The sequence below is a fragment of the Toxorhynchites rutilus genome, chromosome 3 (assembly GCF_029784135.1).
Source record: "Toxorhynchites rutilus septentrionalis strain SRP chromosome 3, ASM2978413v1, whole genome shotgun sequence".
Taxonomy (NCBI): Eukaryota; Metazoa; Arthropoda; class Insecta; order Diptera; family Culicidae; genus Toxorhynchites; species Toxorhynchites rutilus.
The window spans coordinates 303,299,510-303,322,914 of NC_073746.1; the positions used below are offsets into that span (position 1 = coordinate 303,299,510).

Below are 23,405 nucleotides of genomic sequence, written 5' to 3' on the forward strand. Positions count from 1 at the left end.
TCGGGTAACATGACGGTCGAAATATTCAATGAGTGGTTCGATCACTTTTTGGAGCATGTAAAACCTTCTGAAGTCAGTCCTGCCTTGCTCATAATTGATGGCCACTCGTCGCACACGAAGAACCTAGCTTTTACCGAGAAAGCTAGAGCTAACTTTGTTAAGGTTCTAGTTTTACCACCTCACACTAGCAACAAACTTCAACCGCTTGATGTATCCTTAATGGCATCTTTCAAGACGTACTACGCACAGGAAGTAGAGCGTTTCCTACAACAGAATCCAGGTAAAGTCGTCAGCCAATATGACGTTGCCGAGCTCATGAAACCTGCATTCATCAAGGCGGCTACTACGGAAATTGCTGAGAATGGGTTCGAAAAAACAGGAATTTGGCCATTTTATCGCAATATTTTTTCCGATGATGACTTTGCCCCGGCCACGGTGACTGATCAACCCGATCCTGAGATTCTTCGTGAAGAAGATACGTTTCGATTGCATCTTGAAGGTGCGCCTAGTCAATCGACCGTAAACCGCATTTCCTGTGAGGATAAAGAAGTTCAAGTGCTTCCCGAAGGCATCATGGCTGATTTCGCAGAACCGGACAGCATCTCAACGGCCAATAACCCGGTGTTTGAAATATCTCCGTCCATCATACTTCCGTTACCGAAAATGGTCACCCCGAGAGTCACGAAGAGAAAACGCCAAGCAGAAAAGGCAGCTGACATAACTTCTGCTCAATACGCTGACACTTTGAAGGCGAAAGCATCGAAAGACATTAAATCCATCAAAAAAGAACAAAAACAACGCTCTCCGAAGAAGCCTAAGCAAAATAAGGGCAAAGGGGACACCTCATCTGATAATCTATGCGAGAAATGCGGAAGCCAGTTTTCTGATTCAGATTTCGGGCCAGGTTGGACAATATGCTTACAATGCCTTTCATGGTTACACGCTGAATGCTTTACTTCTGCTGCAACTATTTGTCAGAACCACTCTTGATTCTTCTTTTCTTCTTGTTTTTTTTATTCCCACTGAAAATTGAATTAATTTAAATACTCAAATGAACTTAAACCATCGATGAATTGTTTTTAATGCTTTATTAATAAACTTTCGTTTTGAAATATTTTTAAGTGTATCATTAAACTTTACAAATGAATTATCGTCTTCCTAGGTGGTCATTTAAAATATGCGTGGACAGGTTGTTGGCTATTTCAGATCCTTTTCCTTCATTTGCGAGGACAATGGCCCGCAAAAATCCAGAATTTTGGCATGGAGTGTATGTATTTGACCTCTTCTGTCGTTCCCTTCCAAGGATGAAACTGTCCACGAACAACATGAGTAGCCTTTCGAATCGTAGCGTAATTCAAGAACACTCCCCAATGCTGAAAACACTAAAATACGTACAAAACCTACAACTTTTCCGTAAGTGTCCATCTTTCCCACCTTAGTGTCCGTCTTATCCATTCCAGATGTCCGTCTTTCCCGACCATGTGAAGAAATAGTATTTCGATGCATTTTTTTCAATGACCCAGAATACATCAATGTTGGAATACATTTACTAGTATCAACGGTAATTATGATAGAAAAGGACCTGATGTTTCAATTTGTACAACAACTGCGATCGTGAAAGCTATATATGTGTAAAAATTGAGATTACACCTTAGGGTGTCCGTCTTTACCTACTTTCCCCTACACGATTTTTACAAGTTCTACTGAACCTATTCATGTCGAATTTATATGGATACAATCTGCAGGCATCAGTCTGCTGAACAATGGAAGAACAGATAGAATACCCTTACGCCTAAATGGCTACTACAGTGTAATTTACCATAATGAAATGGAACAGAAAAACAGAAATGGCTACTACTAATACTGTGTAATTTACAATTTATAGAAACTTAAACATATGTACATGTACACGATAAAAACCCGGCTCTGCTATAGATAAAATGCTAATGAGCCTAATAAATAAAAAAATGGGATACAAAAAAAATCTGCAGGCATCTCTCTATCGCATTGGAAACCGCGTTTTGTTTTTCAAACGGCCGCCATTTTGTCAAAAAAGATATTTTTGACTTGTCCGGGGTTCATGCGATAGCAGCATCTTTACTGATTTAAAATCTGTTAGATTTTTTTGTTTCAGATAACCAGAAGGGTTGGCATCGTGTACGCCATGGCACAACTTTTTCTTGAACCTTCTCATTTCATCAGCTCTTAACTATTCTAGTTATGTATATTTTTTCTCCCTTAAATTTTTGTTATATTGTTAAAAGATAGATGAACAAATAATGATATAATGGATGTAAAAATATTCTTTGTTTTAGTTTTACGGAACTCGAGAAAACGTCCGAAATTCCGAGTTTTTTAAAAATCGAAAAATCACCCAAGGGGTTTTCAAAAAATATTTGATGCCAAATCTCTTAAAATGGCATGAAACGTCGAGATCTACTGTCATCTTGAAAAAAAAATGTTTTTTTTTGGTTTTTTTTTCGGAATACGAGGCAAAACGTAAAATGATCACTACCTTGAAAAAACGGGTGCAAATTTTTTAAGGGGTAACTTTTTGAAATTCAAGATGACCATTTTTATTGGCACTCTATTCCTGATACATCACGAGACACCCGGCAAGGTAATGTAAAATTTGCAATAATATTTCATTCGCATTTATTTTGTAATGCAATAAATTAGTTCTCCATAGCTAAATGTGTTTTGTGTGTCTGAGAACTGAGAAATATATCTATCATTATCTTCAGTTATCCACAAATTTAATTATATTTCGGATAGTCCCGGAACCAAACATAACAGGTGTGTAAATATGAAATCGAGATTCATCTGTAAACGTAAATTGTGGAAATAGCTTTTTTTTCTTGCTTTGGAGGATATTGCGCCATACATGACACCAGCTGACCCGGCAAACTTCGTCCCGCCCAAGGTTTGGTTTTTGTTATCAATACCTTCAAACATTCACGTTATATTTCACTATGAGCAAGTTCATGAGTCCAATCGCAGAACTGTCCATTGATTGATCTTCTATTCGACCCCGTTGAACTTACCTTTTACTATAAAATTCCTAGTATTTCTAACAAAACTCATCATTATAATATCAGATTATTTTCAAACACAATTCTCGTGCAAGATTATTCATCCACATGCAAATAACATGTTTCTCTGTTACATGGAATAAATGTTTTATACAGAAAATATGATAGAACAAAAACAGCCCTAAAGCGGACAATTCCTTCCTCGAGTTCTGCTCTTATCAACACATCCGGCGATCCTTTTTTATTTGTATAGATAGAAGAAGATATAAGGGTGCCTTTCATCACATTAAAATCCATTTCCAGTTTCGAACAAAGATCAATTTCGCTAGCGCAAACATCGAATGGACTAACAGCACTTGTCACTATGTAGTTGTAGAACATATGGGAATTTAATTTTTCGAATTTTCCTTCCTTTTTCCTCCAGAGTTTGCCGAAAATTTTCGATTGTCATGTTTCTTTGGAACATTTTTGATTGAAATATGTGTAATATTTTTATGGGACCCCTCTCCATTCCAGAGGAGGGAGGGGTGTCATACCATCATAGAAACATTGTTCATACCCAAAAACACTCACATTCCAAATTGCGCTTGATTGGTTCTCGAGTTATGCAGAAGTTTGTGTTTCGTTTGTATGGCAGCCCCCTTTGGAGAAGGGGAGGAGAATATTCACCATAGAAATGTTTCGTGCCCCTTAAAACCATCACATGCCAAATTTGGCTCCATTTGCTTGATGAGTTTTCGAGTTATGCGGAAATTTGTGTTTCAATTGTATGGCAGCCCACCCTTAGAAAGCGGGAGGAGTGTCTAACCACCATAGAAATACTTATTACATCCTGAAACCTCCACATGCAAAATTTGGTTCCATTTGCTTGATTAATTCTCGAGTAATGCAGAAATTTGTGTTTCATTTGTATGGCAGAACACCCCGCATCCCCCACCACCCCCTTAGAGAAGGGGGTAGAGAGTCTTACCACCATAGAAACATTTATTGCACACTAAAACCTAAATATGCCTAATTTGGTTTCATTTGCTTGATTAATTCCCGAGTAATGTAGAAATTTGTGTTTAATTTGTATGGCAGCCCCCACTTATAGAGGGAGGAGGGGTCTCAAACTATCACGAAAACCTTGCCCGGCCCCAAAAACCCCTACATACCAATTTTCATGTATATCGGTTCAGTAGTTTCCGAGTCCATAAGAATCAGACAGACAGACAGAAATCCATTTTTCTTTGTATATAAAAATGGATAAAGATAATATTTGCGTTATAAATATACGAAGCGTAGAAGGTTATCTCTCACGAGATAAATAATTTTACTCTCTCTCTCTCATCATTTGTCTGTCCAACAATTGAAATAGAACAAAGAGAGAGTAAAAGGGTTCAATACTCTTTCCATCACTAACATTTCACTGTCGATTTCACCCCACCAGTACAATTACAGGGAAACTTCTATATAACGTTCATTTTACATTCAAAATTTTACGTTGTATAGAATTGTACCTTACAACTTACTTATTTGAGTATGGTTAGTGAATAATGATGATAAAATCGAACTAGTAATTGATGCCAGCTTTTCTCGTAATTTTTCCTTCATACAGTAGATTGAAGGTAAAGAGACATAACCTTCCCAAAGATGATATCAGAACACTTTTCGAGTTTTTCTACATGCAATGCTATTCAGGTTAATCTTTCGCAAAGCACACCGCGCATTATGAGACCAACTTGCTCTTCATCGTCCTTAATCATAACATTTTCATTAAGATTTTCATCTTCCGAACCAACTGATGCCGAAATTCGAAGGATTTCGTCATCATCTTTTTTAAAGTGCAAGAGTGAATATTAGCGGATGGGTTGAACACTTTCGTAGCGATTTTTTCCTCAAACTCGGTGTCTTCTTCATCATTCATATCCAGTTGGTTAATTTCATTCGCAATGCTTTTCAGACTTTCTTGTAATACGGATCGGTTGGTGGAGTTGGGAGGCAAAACTTATAAATATGGCTCCATCAATCGTCGTAGTTTCTCTGCACTGTAAAGTTCCGAGAGTTTATCGAGAACAAGAACGGCTTTAAGGTGAAGGTGGAAGCTAGCCATTGTAGTAGAATAGGTAAACCCACGTGTAAAAATGGGGTAATAGTGTTTGTGAGAGTAGATCAAAGCACACGTAAATATATCAATTCACTTATCATACTGTGAGGCGCTTCTTTGACACGAGTCTTTGAATATATTTGAAAAAAATACAATTCTCGCGTAACTTTTGAAAAGGTCCTAAGTAACAAATGTAAACAAATCGGGTTAATGGATGCACATCATTAGCTCTCAATCATTGAACGCATGGCGCAGTATCTATACTTTTCACCTTTTTATCACCGATACAAAATATGTCCAATGTACAGATTCTAATTTTAAGCACTCAACTGTTACTTCGGACGCCACTTTCCTCTGACGCTCGATACGTCCGTAGTAACAACGCAATCAAAACAACACGAATTTGCACTTTGGACAATTTGAGTTTTTGTTATTTTCGGGTGTAAATACCGTTTTTAGTGCAATTCTACGAGTGATAACAATAAAGATCTGCTTTTAGCACGAAGTGCAAGTGTTTGGATCGTTGTTCAGTAGTTGTTTTCAAATTTTCATTGTGCAACGTGATTCGTCCAATGTACAAAGCTGTCAGTCAAAACGTCCAATGTAACATTTCTAGCTCGGAGGCTTCAATTTCAAACTAAAAACACAGTACAACAGTTACGATTGGTTTTTCAAAGGTATTATTGGCTGCCAGTGGTAAAAGTAGTGATAAAAATCGATTTGCGGAACAATGTTCCGGTCTTTAACTTCGTTTTTCTCGAGTTGATGTGAATGTTACATAGGACCTTTTCAAAAGTTACGCGAGAATTCAATGCTAAAGTAAAATGTATGAACGATATGTTCCGATGAACAATTGCAAAAATAAATATATATATAGAAGGTGCATTTGCATATGAAGTAAAATTCTGATTATACGCGAGCGTAACATGAACAAATTTATAACACATGTGAATTGTGGCTCTTTTGGTATTAACAAGTTCTTCCACATAGTAACTCGATGTTGATGATTCTTTGATATTTTCCTTCGTTGATCGTATTGTTTTCACATATTCACGTTGGAGAGCCTTAACCCTTCTCTTCGTTGGTCGAGGCATTTTGATTGAATGTTATACTTTTCCGTTTACTATTTTCGAAAGCATAGGCAACCGTAGCAGTGTTCCGAGCTCTGCAATACAATTTTCTTACACAATGTTAAAGTTGCCAAAACTTACATTATTACATTATTAAACTAGAGGCGAATGAACTGAAAAGTTTATACCCTCTTAAAGCCAAAAAGAAGAAGAAGAAGACCCATTAAACGTAAAAATAATAATTGTATTGATATCAACACAATTTTATTCTATTTTCATGACATCAAACGCTATGACTCAGGAATAACATTTTATTGAGTGTTTTTTTTAGCTGTTTCGATGATGTTGTCTGGCATTAGTGTCGAAAAAATAACGATGCTTTCATCAATACAAACAAAACCATTGCCGAAGATTGAAAAATGAAAATTTAACTTTCGGAGCACTTGCTCGAGTTTTCCGACGTTTTTCACTATACAGTGCGACAGCAGATGAAAATTGAATATCTTGTGAGTAATCGAGTAATCGATAAATTGATTTTCGGGCGAGGAGTGAGGGAGGGAGATGAAAGAAATGAGCGCCATTTGTGGCTAGCTTCCACCTTCACCTTAAGGATGGCTTAATCAGGCTCCAAAAAATGTATCATCCGAGAGACAAGCCGAGAGACGAGGCGTAGCGGTAACATCCATACCTCTCACGCAGAGATCACGAGTTCAATTCTCACTCCCGACATTCTTCCAAAAATGGAAGTAAAAGTGACGAACCAGCCGAATTGTGTTGAAAATCACTATAATAAAGAAAAAAAAGAAAAAAAAACAAGCTGATGAAAAAACCAGCCCTTGAACAAACATCACACCATCCGCGGATTTATCGATTCTTTGTCGTAAACAGGCAGATCGTTAAAGTTATTAAAAAATCGATGATTGTTGAACATTCCAATTAATATGTGCGACACTTTAAAAAAATGCAAAACGCAAAAAAAATGGTTTTTGTTAAAGCAACAAATGAAACTTTTGCATAAAAAAAAAATTTGCATTTTCAAAACTACCTTTCCATTCGCAATGCGATCATTGTTTTTCGAATTATTCGTCGTCAAAAACGAAGGGGTAATTTTCCATTCAAACCAAAACATCTCAGTATGGCGAGGTCCTACATGAACGTTATAAGAATCAAATCAAAGCTGGTTGGTAAGGTTAATAAAATTTGGTATTGAGCTGATTAAATAGAATATTTCGAAAACTTGTTTTCGACTTTCAAACGTGGTGAAAAAAGATCTGTATGGAGGGGTATGATTACGAGTTTGAGTCACTGTATGTTGTCGACGGAACAACTTAAGCATAAGCCGCTCTCGTATGCATTGAACATTTGATATGGTTAGAAATTCGGGCTCCACATTTCCACAGAGAATATACATACTGCATATACTTACCAATAACCCAAATACGACTGGAAAACTTATTCCCGTTTCCCGATTGATAAATTTGTCAACGAACCCCAAGCTTTGCAGTACCTTCGCGTTTTTGAAGAAACCAGATGTGCAGCGTCTACCACCGAATGCTAGACTTTCGGTTTGCTGTAAAACAATTGACGAATTAAAATTGCCTTCCCTGGCACGTTTAATGTTGCTGACTTTTGAACACTATCTGATGTAATATAGCGCTCTCTAGTCCAATGCTATGAAAATAACAAAAAACGACTACAATTTATAATTTCGAAAATAATATCCATTTTTTTGCAAATGCAATATTTTCTATTGAAAGTCTAGCTCATTGGCTTCAGTTTGATATATCGATCATCCAAATCGGTTCAGTGATTCATAAGTTATGAATTCAAAAAAAAACATTTTTGGGGAAAAGTGGAAAAAAATTATTTTTTGGACCACCCTAAACTGGCAATGCGAACCCTAATAAAAAAATTAAAAATTCGAGAGGTATCCCAGACACAACCGCTTAGGACGTAGAACTACGCAAACCTTTTTTTTTTTTTAATTTGTTGGTTCATCATTTCGGATATTATTTGCGAATACGTCGAAATTTCATAAATAACTCTTTAGTCGAAAGTTCCAGGGACCCTGAAAAAGGTTAATGGCTTGCGTGGTTTTGCAGAATCATCTCGAGAAGCAACGATTCTTTCTTGCTTTTGCGAGAACAGTACACTAATTAGTCATATGTCGCAATTCGTTTCTTTATATCAATGCACGTATTGTACTGAGTATTTAACGAGAGGTATCTTTCGTACATTCAACAAGCATCAAACACGCGTCTAACAGATGCACACAGTTGCAGCGATAAAAATGAAACATCGCGAGAATGACCGTTTATGAAAAATCGTTCATCGACTTTCCGTCAAAACCGTCAACAAAGCTAGGAGCTTGTTGCATCAGAAGAGAGCTGATGTGGCAACGAAAACAAGCAACACACACAAAGCCAAACACTAATGGCTAGAATCGACCTATAATAATTTCCACTCTTCTCTTGCAATGCCAGATCCACTTCAAGTGAAATATTCGCTAGCGTTCACAGCTCGAAGGGAAACATAAAACACAAAACGAGCATAATAAGTGACCTTTGTTGTTTCGGGCACAGAAAGATTCTGAGAATTTTCCTCAGAGGAGATGCAATAAAGGGTGTGTCACATCAAATTGCATCACGGAAAAAACGCTGTAGAAATTTAATTTTTAGGAATTATATCTTCAGCTTTCGCTTATAATCAGATAAGAGTGTATAGATCACGTTGGCCATGCTTCACTGTAAATTTTTCGTAAATTTGGAAAAATGTCGTCGAACGAAAAAGAACGTCGTGAATTAAACCTGTGCACTCATTTCGAGAATCCGGAGTTGTCACATCGGGACATCGGTAAGATGCTGGGAATCGTCCAATCCACGGTCAGCAGAGTACTAAAACGATACTTCGAGAACCTAACCATCGACCGGAAGGTGAAGAACGGCAAAAATGGATGCTCCGTCAGTGAAAAAGATCACAAGCGCGTAGTTAAGCAGTTTAGACGTGATCCGAGAAGTTCGGTCCGGGATGTCGCCAATAAGCTGAATTTGTCAAGTTCATTCGTCCAGCGGACCAAGCAGCGGGAGGGCCTGCGTACATACAAGGTTCAGAAGGCTCCTAACCGCGACGAAAGGCAAAACATGGTGGGGAAGACGCGAGCCCAGAAGCTGTACACCGAAATGCTGACGAAGCCGCATTGCCTGGTAATGGACGACGAAACCTACATCAAAGCGGACTTTCGTCAGCTGCCGGGCCTGTTGTTCTTCTCCGCAGAGGACAAATTCAGCGTTCCGGAGGAGATTCGCAAGCAGAAACTATCCAAGTTTGCCAAAACGTACATGGTGTGGCAAGCGATCTGCTCTTGCGGAAAGCGGAGCGCCCCCTTCGTGATGACCGGCACGGTAAACGGGCAGGTTTACCTTAAGGAGTGCCTACAGAAGCGCTTACTACCACTATTGAAGCAGCACGAGGGCCCGACCATCTTCTGGCCGGATCTCGCTTCGTGCCACTATTCAAAGGACGTGTTGGAGTGGTACGAAGCCAACGGGGTCACCTTCGTGCCAAAGGAAATGAACCCGCCCAACGCGCCGGAGCTTCACCCAATAGAGAAATGTTGGGCGATTATGAAGCAGGCCCTCCGGAAGAACCCAAAAGTTGTCAAATCGGAGGCGGACTTCAAGAGAAAATGGATTTCTGTTCAAAAAAAACTACAACCTGACGTTGTACAGAACCTTATGGACGGGGTAAAGAGGAAGGTGCGAGCATACGGGCTTGGGCTCGAAGTATGAATAAAAAGAAAATGCCAAAAGTTGTTTAATAGTTTTTATTTTACTGTCTAAAATTTTCAAAAGGATCGGTCTACTGGGTGAATTTCTACAGCGTTTTTACCGTGATGCAATTTGATGTGACACACCCTTTACTTATGCGCTAGCGATAGCTTACTTACTATGCAAGGGTGGAGTTTACTTCGCAAATATTCTCTTTTCGCTATCCCCCTTCGTTGTTTCCATTCTAGCGGCTGCATGAGTTGCCAGTTATTGTCAGCTCTGTTCGGGAAAGCACACAAATGGACAGAACAAATGTATGGGGAAATGGGAACGCTTCCAATTTTCATCAATTTAAACCGTATACAAAATGTGGGATTGGAATGTATAGCATATTAAACAAATCAATCCGTTCGCTGCAAAAATAGTTATTAACGTTTGCTATATTTCATAAAAACGTGACCTGTTTTCTGATTTGGCCTGATTTGGTCAAAAAATACGGGTGTTTAGGCATATCATCCTCCGGATGTCGATATGAGATGCTGTGAGTTTATCCCATCACCATTTACGAATATCGGTAATTCACAAAAAAAAAACAATAGGGAATTCATCGATGATAGGCAATAATAACAGTTGGAAAAAGAACTAGTCGGTCGGAATCCATCAGCATGTCCACATAGTTTTGTACGTTTGATTGTAGTCTTTTTCTGTAACATTCATGTAATTTATGTGACTAGAATAATATGTGTTAGAATAAAATATGTGTTAATATTCACTTCGACAACCAATTGGTGAAATACATGTTCGCTGAGCCCTCCGAAAAACCAGCACACGGAAAAGTCATCCAATCCCTAATCACGGGTCTAATGTTTTGCGATAAAGAACAAAATTACTACTTTTGACGAGAATCTGAGAACCACTATATCGGTTTGGCATGGAATGACTGTATATTAAGTTGGTTATATCTCGAGAACGATTAGTCCTAGGATAAAGTCCTAGTTTGAAACTATGCATCCACGCTAGGGTGGCAGCGAAAATGGTCATGTCAAATTTCAAAAACCGACCATGTACCTGCGCAAAGTTTCATCTCAATCCGATTTATGAGTTTTTCATCCTCGAAAATCTTCCAAGGGGAGAGTAAAGAAAATTTAGAAAATCGAATTTTTTCTTCGATGTCAAATTGCTTTAAAATGCAAAAAACGTCGAGATATGGTGTTATCTCGAGAAAAATTTGATGGGTCTGAGCCTAGGGGCATGGACGGGATCTTGACATAGGACTGTGATTGTGTAGTAATTGCATTTAAATTGAGTTTTCCATTGTACAAAATCTGTATTTTCTTCTCATTTGATACATCAAATGGATGCCCTGGAAAAACTGTTTCCTGTATGTACTTGTATCCTTTAAACGGGTTAGATGACATAACGTGGTAGAATTCGGTACCGCATTCTGTTCAAAAATGTACACAAAAATACCATTAAAGCCATTACTACCCTTTTCTTCTGTTTATTCAATCATGCAGAAGAAGACAAAGAGTCATCATGTACCATTTTTAAACACAAGTCTAAATAGTTAAGACCTACATAAATATAAGCCTGAGTCAAATCAATCTATGATTACAAAAATACATTATAGATAAAAATAGCATTATCTCCTTCGTTACCACGTTGTCCGGAACATTGTTTGTAATAACTTTATAGCCCTGTAAGATCGTGACTACTCAAGCATCTGATTTAAGTGGGTATACCCTTCCGATCTTCTAAATCAGCAGCCATTTAATTTCATTGATTGCCTTTTTACATAACCAAACAACATACTCGATATCATGACATCCTGGACCACAATTACACAAATTGTTAGAAGTGAGACCTACACGATAAAAACATGAATTGAGCACAAATTGATTGTACAACATACAATATAATATAAAATTAATGCCTATTATCGGTAAATGGAGAATAATTCATTTTACTCATCAACTCACATTATGAGCTAATGCCCGAATTTAGGCAAAAAGATTGCTCGTTGCATCGGGGAGGAAGCGAGTGGATAGTGCAACCGAAAGAAAACATACCCAATTAAATCGTCAAATTGTTAACTTTTTTTGCTATATTCACTGTTCATGTTCCAAACAAAAAAAAATCTGGATAAATTTCCTGTCCAACTATATATAACACAACATATGTCGCAATAACCATTTCGAGTATTATGCGTTTGAAAACTCTTAATAAATTGTTACATTTTTCGTAGAGTGACCCCCCTATATAGAAATCAAAGACATAGTCCTATGTCAAAATTTTTGGTCGAAAATCTTTTTGGGATTGTTCTGGTGTCAATTTAGTCAATCTAGTCAATCCAGTAGATTTTTCAAAAATGAAGATGATGATTCAAGATATATCTGTTTGGTGTATTTATAAGAATGAATTGGAGTGCGGATGGAGAGCTTTAATTTAATTCATAGGAAAAATAAAGTTTGCCACGCCGTCTTATTTCTAAATGTTATTTAATCTCACTGATTCAAATGTTTTGCAATTGAAATTTGCAAATTGAAAATCGTTGTAAGTTGCGTACTTTTTGATGCGAAGCCAGTTGAAGGAAAGTAGAGTCTGAAACGAGCAAAGACCAATAGGTTTGTTATAGCTGAGGCTCAACCTTCTGCGCAGAAGGATTAGATGATTTAATGATGATTTCAATTTATTCCAAAAAATGGGTGGGTTATATCTATGATATAACCGCAAAGTTGACGTGGGACTAACTTAGCTTAGCAATCATTTGTTTGTATTGATTAAATTTTTGATTGAATGAAACAATTTCCGAATTCAATCGAATACAATATATTTGCTTTGTGAATAAAGAGATTGAATAAATGCCATGTAAGGTCATTCATACATTGTGTTAGATTATGTTCTCCGTTAGAAGTGAATTTAAGGACAGTCTTTTTACGTTTCGTATGATGCCTAGGCGAAAAAATGTGAACGGAAGGATTATCAAACGATTATTCAATTTTACATTTCCCTCTGAAGTTGACATCTCTCAAGTGGACGTACTTCTCGAACCGTGAATTTGCTAGATGAGATGAACTTCAGGTACTCAGTTTCGATTTTGGCATTTAGGGTAGGGCGGGGCTAGTTGGTCATATGGGTAAGTTGGTCAGTGAGAATATCTGGGAATCTGAGCGTCCAAAAAATTAGCGATCTATGGATGAAAAATAGCGAATTGCTGATACAAAAAAATAAGCAAATCGGAAAAACTTTTTATTAAGTAGGTTAAAAAATACGGACATGGTTCCGATTTTGCCAAAGTTCACGGTTTGCGCATTATGAAATGTGTTCTAAAACTGGTTAATAACCATGAAAAAAATCGGCTCAAACGTAAAACGAAGCTTCATTGTACGTATTAGATTCAAGTGTTAATGGAAATCGTTTTTAAAATTATTTTTGTTGAATTTTCATGAATATTTTTGACGTAGGATTACGTCTTTCGGGAACATATTGGGGTACAAATTGAAAATCGAGAATCGAGCACATCGCGAAAATTGTCCAATTTCAAACGCTTATTGCTCAGTCATTTTATGATGGATTGATGAAATTTTTGCGTCAATCGATTTCGGCACTCCATAACAATTTTTTATATTGAATAAAATAATATATATCATTAAACTAACTATCAAACAATTGAAAAATCTCAACCCCTATCCTAACGGAAATACCCACTTCTGATTGGTCGAACTTGACGACACATGCGGCGATTCCCTAACAAAGACATCAGAACCAAGCTGCCTGATGGAAATCGGCATTGAAAATACATGAAAGTCGGGGACATTTTTATATTGCAAGTAAGAAGAGTGATACGAATAATTCTAGCAAATAAAATTTAAATTTGGAACTTTAATGTTGGTTGCTTCGTGAAACTCCATATCAATGTCGTGTATTTCGTGTGTATTTTGAAAAATTTAGCACAATGGTAGGTGTAAAATTGTATACTATAGCCGTTGTGTTAACCCTTTCCCGTACAACATAGAGTCTCATTACATATAGTACATATAGTATTAGGTGTACATATAGTATTAGGTATTGTTAGTTCAATTAAAATTCGCATTGGGTTGAATAAACAATCAGAAAGTAAAAATTATAAAATTACCTTTCCAATTTCAAAAAGACGGGTGGGTAATGTCGGGGACATAACCGGAGTGACGTAGGACTACACGAACGGGACAGCTTTTGCTAAATATATATTTCAAATATATTGTTTTATTTTCTTCTCCTACGTGAATACCTACCTATCTACCTGAAAAATGGATTAGTTTACTGTACTGTACTCTTTATGAACATGTTGAGGGTTCTGAAAAGAACATTTGGTGTTGTGTTTTTGCGTTTTTTTTTTTTACAAACTTGATTCTTGATTTTTTTCTGAAGGCTTTGTACTTATTAAATGTTCAACGCCGGGCACCATGTATGGGTTTGTGAAAACTGAATGATCAATTTAAAAGACCTCAGCCACCAATAAGCTCAAGAACAAGCATAAACAAAATAAATCGGTTTATATTATATGTCATATTATGTCACTTTAGAATGCATTGTGAAATGTATTGTGTAAAACTTTTAATAACTCTTCTTTGAAAGGTTTAATGGCCCTGAAAAGCGCCGTGTTTTACGGTGGCTGGTTTTGCCACCAAAGCAGTCTGTATAAACAAACTTTTTCCTTCTTCTACCTGCTGCCGTTTTGCTATTGCGTTTGCCACTCGCTGAAACTAGTTGTTGCCACCGAACCGAATGTGCTCTGTTCTGTTGGCGGGTTTTCTTATTGTCGTGAGCAGCTTTGCAAGCCAGCTCGAGCACCCCGGTGGCCGAAATTCTATAACCGCTATTAGGTATACTGGTGCTCCGACACCAATCGATTGATGCGATGTGATGTGAAACGATGCTATACAACCACACTGATTTACAGTTTGAAAGAGAATGATATATTTTTCAACGGGTCCGCGCGTTTTCTACTTTGGCGGTACACGCTCACGGGATAGAGACAAATCAGCAGACTCAGCCAAAGGGGCGAGTCCAACCAGACGAACGAATGAGCGTTAAAAGGCAGCGATGGCAAAAAAAATACATTCATTACGATTTGTTCGCTCGTTAGATTCACATGCAGTTGTTTCTAACAAACACGAAGGCACCGAAGACTAGTGGAATAATGGAAAAGCCACCAAAAAGTTCGGCACGGCGCAGAAGAATATCTCGGAAACCGACAAGAAGGAGGAGAAGGAATTATATGCTATATACATCATAAGGTGCTGGATCAGGATCATTCCGACACCGGTTTCTCATCGAAGGCGATGAGCGTCTTGAGCTTCGTCAATACATCTTTGAGCGTATCGTAGCGGAAGCCCCGCGTCTGACCCACTACAATAAGCGGTCAACCATTACGGCGTGGAAAATTCAGATCGCAATCAATCTGTTGCTGCCCGGTGAACTTGCATGCGGTTTCCGAAGGTACCAAAGCGGTGAAGAAGTGTACCAGCTCCAAATAAAGAGCGTTTTCCGACTGCTGATTCGGAAGCAAACACTAAAAAGGGTCCTTTTCAGGACCACAAAATCATCTTTAATCTAAAGAGTTTATTCTTTTGTTATCACTCGATATACCCATCTTGTTCAGCTAAACATTCCTGCTTAGCGATTGCGTTTGCCACTCGCCACAGGATTCACAGTTGGAAAATTTCTTCCCATCCAACTTGGGACATGTTGGGTCATATCTTGGACCCCGAACTCTATGTTTACAAAAATTACAGGTCCGTCCAATTAGCTAAATGTCGAACTAAATGTAAATTACTGTACTTTCAATCTGTAAGCAATTTAAGAATTGGTGAAAATTGAATAATCGAGAAAGTCCCCAACCATCAATAAGCTCAGCACAACTGCCAAATTCTCATACTCATCATATCCTGGTAAACAAATTATGAAAAAATCAATTTGTGTTTTATTATTATTTTGGATAATATTTAAGAATGCATTGAACTGTATTTCGTAAACTCTTTTTTGAAAGATTTAATGGCCCTGAACAGCACCGTGTTTTATGGAATAGTTCCAATTTAGAAAACTTTGTACTCGTGGGTTTGAAAAAAAACCATTTCAAACGCCCTCGATGTCGCCTTGTTCAGGATTTGCCACCAAAGCAGATTGTAAAAAGAACAAACTTTTTTCTTCTGCTGCCAACTGCCTTTTTGCGATTGCGTTTGCCACTCGCCACTCGCTGCAACTGCCTGTTGTTGTCTTGATGTCCACCGAATCGAATGTGGTCTGTTCTGAATGCGGCTTTTCTTATCGTCGCGAGCAGCTTTGCCAGCCAACTCAATCACTTCGGCGGCCGAAACTATATAACGCCGGCTAGGTGGACTGGTGCACTGGTACTAACGCGCTCGGCCTAGCTACCCTTGCGGGGAACTCCAGATCAACACGGTTCGAGCGGGATTTTGCCTTTCCCTTCACTTTTCCTCCTTTGCCATATCCAGACATGGCTGCTTGGGTTGGTTTGTTGATGTGTTGTGATGCGAACTGATGTGGTGTACGGTTTGAATGAGAATGATCGTTACGGAAAGAAGGTAAGGAAGGTCTTGTATTATAGAGACTTTAAACTTTTGCAGTTCATTCGTCTCTAGCCTTGAGAAAGGCCCTTTGAAAACTCTACTCTACTTTTACTCCAGCGCTACCACCTCCACCCTCTTGCCTTGAGAAAGGCACTCGATCCCTCGCCGTCCAGCTCGTCCAGCAACGATGTTGTCCAGTCGGTGTCCACACAAAGAATGATCGTTACGGCAGCGGAGCGGGGATTTTTAAGCTGACTGGCTGGCTCGAGAATTACGCATGTGTGAGACTGCGACCAATGTTTCGTTTATTTTTTTTCTTTTTCCTTTCCAATTGTGCTTCATTCTATTTCGCTGCTGCTCTGGTTGCCCGTTGCCCAGACAATGCTTGATATTTAACAAATATTTAATTATTTATCTCAAGAAAAATGAAATGTGATTCGTTATGATAGATGCGTAGATATATTTCCTATCAATTGATGCAAAAACCTTTGCGATCTATTGAGAAATCCTCGAGTTATAAGCGTTCCAAATCTTGCATTTTTTTCCTACTTGTTCAGTGCCTAGATTTCCATTTCACCCCCTATATCTTCCGGTGAGACGTAGTCCTACGTCAATATATTTTCGCTATATTAAAGTAACATGTTTTTACTGATAAGAAAAATTGATAATTGTGTTCGGTATTAATAATTATCTTATATTAAATTGGTGAATTTTTTTTCTTTATTTCATCAATACATATCACAAGAGGCATCTCGTCTAGGATTATAGAGGGCGGTTCTCATAATATATCGTTCCACTTCGGTATCCTTTTTCTGATACGCACCATCCAACGACTTTTTATCATCCTTCTGTCATCATCACCCGTTAAACACTGGTGGAATGAACAAATACCCAACAACCAAACAAAACGGCCCTTTTCAGGTCCACCTAATCATTATAAAAGAGTTTAACGATGTAATTATCCAAAATCAACAGATAACCTAACGGAATCCTACGTCAATTATGCGGTCGTGTCTCGGACACAACCCTCCTGTGACTTTTTTTTTATATATAGAGGCTAGTTGGTCACACAAATTGATCGTTTGAGAGCAACGCAAATAAAATTTTCAGGTATGCTGTTATAAACTATAAACAAATATAGAAGGCATATGTTTTTACTGCTAAACGCAGTGTATTTGAAACGAGACAAACGCCACACAAACCACTTGCAATATAATTGTCATATTTATATGTTTTGTTGTAAAATTTTCATTGAATATAATAAACGCTAACATTGAATATCAGAACTTACAATAATGCATTGAGTAATGTAGCATACCTGGAGGCTATTTCTATATACTTTGGGGCGAACCGTACAAATGTCATCAAAACAAATGCAAGCAAGAATGCAAGCGGTTGTGCGTCGCAGGGATGCCAGGTGATTTTTTTCAAAAGTCTTGACATGGTACGAGAAAATGTCTTCATCATAATATCGGAGGAAAGTTTTTCACACAAAAACGGAACTGTGATAACTCTATTTGTTTATTTAAGCTCTGAAATTTTGGTGGTAACTCAAACCATATCCATGAAACTAATTGTAGAAAAGGCATGTAACCGGAAGACCTTCGATTTGTGAAGTGGACGTTTGAAAGATCTAGGTTAATCTATTGTATAGTAGGGCCAGAATAATAGAAGTTCAATGTCAAAATCATTCGAATTTTCGAGCGCAAATGATCTAATGTCTTCTAGAGAGAATATGTATTCGGACCGTTTCGATCGCTGAGACTATAGCCCTACTTTTTTGACGATATTTGCGGCCAATAGTTAGAATTTCATGGAAATAATATCTTTTAAAAATCCACGTACGCTATTATACTGAAATTTCTTCACATATTTCATAATGTCTTCACAAAATCAAATGTCTTCAAACCTGGCATTCTGAAATACATAGACGTTAAATAAAAGAAAAATGTAAAATAATTGCTTCTCTGGTTATTTTTCATTGAAAGGGTAAAAGGTAAGCTTCATTGTGGTACATAACATTCTAACGCAAAACTTCGTACTACAAAGTTATAACCAAATTTATTCAAAAATGGCCAACTAGCCCCGCCCTACCCTACGTCGAACGCTTATTGTTTAATCAATAGGCGTTATCGCAGCAAATGTTTATCAACTTTTTACCTAATCATCAAATGGTATGCGTAGAAATTCAGTGAGCAGAAGATATGAAGGCATATCCTTCAATGCAATCTTGAATAACCGAGCCAAAGCGTTGTGTTCGTACCCGCTTTTGTACTCCGTGTGAGAAGTATCTCCGGCTTGCATGAATCAACAACTTCAACTTCTATTTTGACGTAGGATTACGTCTTTCGGGAACATATTGGGGTACAAATTGAAAATCAAGAATCGAGCACATCGTGAAAATTGTCCAATTTCAAACGCTTATTGCTCAGTCATTTCATGACGGATTGATGAAATTTTTGGGTCAATCGATTTCGGCACTCCATAACAATTTTTTATATTGAATAAAATAATATATATCATTAAACTAACTATCAAACAATTGAAAAATCTCAACCCCTATTCTAACGAAAATACCCACTTCTGATTGGTCGAAATTGACGACACATGCGGCGGTTCCCTAACAGACATCAAAACCAAGTTGCCTGATGGAAATCGGCATTGCAAATACATGAAAGTCGGGGGCATTTTTATATTGCAAATAAGAAGAGTGATACGAATAATTCTAGCAAATAAGATTTAAATTTGGAACTTTAGTGTTGGTTGCTTCGTGAAACTCAATATCAATGTCCGATCGTGTATTGTGAAAAATTTAGCACAAGGGTAGGTGTAAAATTGTATACGATAGCCGTTGTGTTAACCCTTTCCCGTACAACATAGAGTCTCACTACATATCTATTTATTTATATATATAAAAATGGAGTGATGTCTGTCTGTCTGTCTGATTCTTATAGACTCGGAAACTACTGAATCGATCGACATGAAAATTGGTATGTAGGGGTTTTTGGGGCCGGGGAAGGTTTTCGTGATATTTTGAGACCCCTCCCCCCTCTCTAAGGGGGGGGCTGCCATACAAATGAAACACAAACTTCTGCATTATTCGGAAATTAACCAAGCAAACGAAACCAAAGTTGGCATGTGAAAGTTTTAGGGTGCAATAAATGTTTCTATGATGGTTAGACAGTCCTTCCCCCACTCAAAGGGGGGGCTGCCATACAAATGAAACACAAATTTCTGCATTACTCGAGAATTAATCAAGCAAATGAAATCAAATTTGGCATGTGGAGGTTTTAGGATGCAATAAATGTTTCTATGGTGTTAAGATACCCCTTCCCCCTCTCTTAGAGGGGGCTGCCGTACAAATGAAACAAAAATTTTTGCATTACCCGAGAATTAATCAAGCAAATTAAACCAAATTAGGCATATGGAAACTTTAGGGTGCAATGAATGTTTCTATGGTGGTTAGATACCCCTCCCCCCTCTCTTAGGGGTGGCTGCCATGCAAATAAAACACAAATTTCTGCATTACTCGAGAATTAATCAAGTAAATGGGCGGGACGAAGTTTGCCAGGTTAGCTAGTAGTACATATAGTATTAGGTGTACATATAGTATTAGGTATTGTTAGTCCAATTAAAATTCGCATTGGGTTGAATAAACAATCAGAAAGTAAAAATCATAAAAGAAAATTACCTTTCCCATTTCAAATATATTTTCGCTATATTAAAGTAACATGTTTTTACTGATAAGAAAAATTGATAATTGTGTTCGGTATTAATAATTATCTTATATTACATTGGTGAATTTGTTTTCTTTATTTCATCAATACATATCACAAGAAGCATCTCGTCTAGGATCATAGAGGGCGATTCTCATTATATCTCGTTCCGCTTCGGTATCTTTTATCTGATACGCACCATCCAACGACTGTTTACCATCCTTCTGTCATCATCACTCGGTAAACACTGGTGGAATGAACAAACAATACCCAACAACCAAACAAAAAGGCCTTTTTCAGGTCCACCTAATCATTATCAAGGAGTTTAACGATGTAATTATCCAAAATCAACAGATAACCTAACGGAATCCTACGTCAATTATGCGGTCGTGTCTCGGACACAACCCTCCTGTGACTTTTTTATACTATAGAAGCTTTGAATTTGAAAGTTCATTCGCCTCTAATGTCTGCACGATTATCCCAGGTTCCTAAGTTTAGAAAACCGTGTCTAGTCTGCACAAAGGCAAGCGAGTACAAAAGTACTCGCAGTATTCATTTATTTGCAAAGCCGATTTCCCCAGACACCTTTGTTTTGAAGTCTGTGTTAGGGAAGTACATATCAGTCGGAACAAAAATGCCCCCGACTTGCACGAATTTGCAATGCCGATTCTCTCAGACACTTTTATTCTGAAGTCTGTGTTGGGGAAACACATTTCAATCGGAACAAAAATACTCCCGACTTGCATGAATTTGCAATGCCAATTTCCACATGCTCCATGGATTAGAAGTCTGTGTTAGGGAAACACATTTCGATGGGAACAAAAGCTTCCCCCATTTTCATGTATTTGCAATGCCGATTTCTCCAACACTGCTTGGTTTTGAAATCTGTATCAGGGAACATATTTCGGTGAGAACAAAAGTCCCCATCCTTTCATGTATTTACAATGCCGATTTCCCCAAGACCAGCGTTGCCAATGTTCCTTGATCCAGTTAAACAGTTAAACTCTGAAATCTCCCAGTTTTTTAAAATATTGTCCAGTTTTATCCAGTTTTTCTCTACGGTTGCTTCATTTTACCAAATTTTTGTAAAATATATTCATTATGCATAAACATTATACCTTCCTCATCCTTCCTATTCCTTGGCCAATTTTGTTTTTTTACATTTTTCGTTCGATCGATTCAAAGTGTTTCTTTTCTTTTCTTACGCACTCTCAGTGTTATTTTTCTCCTGCTTAAACATCCGAAAATCAATACGATTAGCGCGCAGTGCGTGTGGTGCCTTACCAAGCAGCAATGTGCTACAATATCTTTAAGTTTATATAAATATTATATATTCTAGGTCCTCCAAAACATTCTGAAGTTCAGACCAATTGATCTACAATGTCCATAACAATAAAAAGTATACCTAAAATTAAAGTGACCAGATGGTCAGAGGTCTAACGCGGGACACAAAAAACAATACGTTATATACATATATAGGTTATGTGAAAATAAAACATAGTTTAGAGAGTCTCATTTTTTTATGAAACTCTTAACATGTGCCCTTGCAATTAAACCTGGTTTGTGTTATTTCTTGCTAAGTATCGTCATTCAGTTGTGATTTTTCGGTGATTTGGATTTTGTTTACGCCTGAAAATCACTCGCTCAGACAGAGCATTTAAGTCTGGCAAGCAAGATTCAAATTCTACAATTTTCTCGAAAATCCCAATCCATTTTTCATCGATTTTAGTGTTATCGTATGTATTAAAAATAATGGACTATTTTCGGATGGCGATATAAAAAAACAAAAAATAATTTAATTGAACAAATTTTCCTTAAATATTACGTTCATTAAGCCTACAACAAAACAAGCCTACTACACAACAAGCAACTTGATGATTTTTTCAATCTACCTGTTCCACCCCACAGCAAAGGAGTTGGACATCCTGAGGCACTTTATGGCCGCCAGATATAACTAATCTGGTATTTACAGCATCCTCTCCCTGTCCCTCCTTGAGCCGGGAGATCGAAGCAACCGGCTGGAGAAGCTGGCCAAAATAAACATTTTTCTGCGGAAGCTTCAGACGAAACCGGCCGTATCTGAGCAGCAGGCAGTCACCCAGAATGAGTAGCTTCAGGTGCTGGTGAAAAATTTCTTTTCGTGCTCATAATGAAAGACGAGACGTACTTGATGCTAGAATTCAACGAATGACAGGGGACCGGGTACGTTCCCCAGGTAAGCGATGACGTCGAATATCAAGTTCTCGAAGAAGGTCCTTCTCTGACAGACGAGAAGGGAACGTCCAAGCCGCTCTTCTTCCGAGTCATATGGTAAACGGGGATCGAGTACGAAGTCCTTGCCGAAAGTGGCGAAGGTGATGTGGCCTTTATGCCGAACCTGGGATCGGAACATTATGCCAAAAGATCACTGGAGAATGGATAATGGATCGGCTGGAGATAAACATTGTCGTGAAGACCTCCAACCTTTCCAACATCCCTCAGCTGCGACCGATAGAAAACTTTTGGGCGAATGGTCTTTTCATCGGCCATGACTTCCGTAAGGCCGCTCGGCGCTTCATTTGCGATATTTCATCAAACAACCCTCTTCCTGTATATATACAGTATACACTTAGTTCTTCCGGCTTATTTAACTCGTTAAGTCCTAACCAAAAGGGACCAAAGATGTACTTTTCGTCTGGCTCACGTCGGTCCCTGCGGATCAATAGGGGGCATTGATAAAAATCATTTTCCAATTTTGTTGCTGTCGTTTCCAGTTGATACTCTTTAAACTCTCTAAAGTCCACTGTCGGTGTGATGAAACCAACTCAACGTATTAATCGTTGAATGTATCGGAAGCGCTCTTGATCAATCTGCCATATAAAAGTGTTATTCTGAGGTTCATCCATTTAAGAAAATCAACAAGATCAAATTGTAATATTGAAATATATTAATATCGCGGGACATTTTCGTTCCTTTTGCCAAATGCGGGACGTTTCGCGGGACGTAATCTTACGCGGGACATTTTGTTGAAATGCGGGACTGTCCCGCGTAACGCGGGGTGAATTTGATATGAACATAAAAACCAAATAATCTTCCTTCCGTTTACATCCGTTTACATCAATCGACCATTTGAGGAAATGAAAATCCGAAAATCTCATGTGTTACAATATGCGGGAAAGATTA

At 37.9% G+C, this 23,405-nt stretch overlaps 1 protein-coding gene across 1 annotated transcript; it reads left to right on the forward strand.

The window, feature by feature from the left end:
* Positions 1–9: 9 nt before the first annotated feature.
* LOC129774376 (uncharacterized) lies at positions 10–22,354 on the forward strand. The gene is made up of 3 exons (XM_055778110.1): positions 10–904; positions 22,152–22,173; positions 22,216–22,354. Exons 1-3 carry the CDS (start codon positions 10–12, stop codon positions 22,352–22,354), a joined length of 1,056 nt encoding a protein of 351 aa, XP_055634085.1.
* The last annotated feature ends 1,051 nt before the right edge of the window (positions 22,355–23,405 follow it).

Bases quoted from the DNA above. Each gene is read 5' to 3' on its own strand.
- LOC129774376 (XM_055778110.1), top strand. From the start codon at position 10: ATGACGGTCGAAATATTCAATGAGTGGTTCGATCACTTTTTGGAGCAT. The intron at 905-22,151 runs GTTGGACAATAT...TCCACCCCACAG, and splicing joins TGATTCAGATTTCGGGCCAG to CAAAGGAGTTGGACATCCTG. The intron at 22,174-22,215 runs GCACTTTATGGC...TGGTATTTACAG, and splicing joins AAGGAGTTGGACATCCTGAG to CATCCTCTCCCTGTCCCTCC.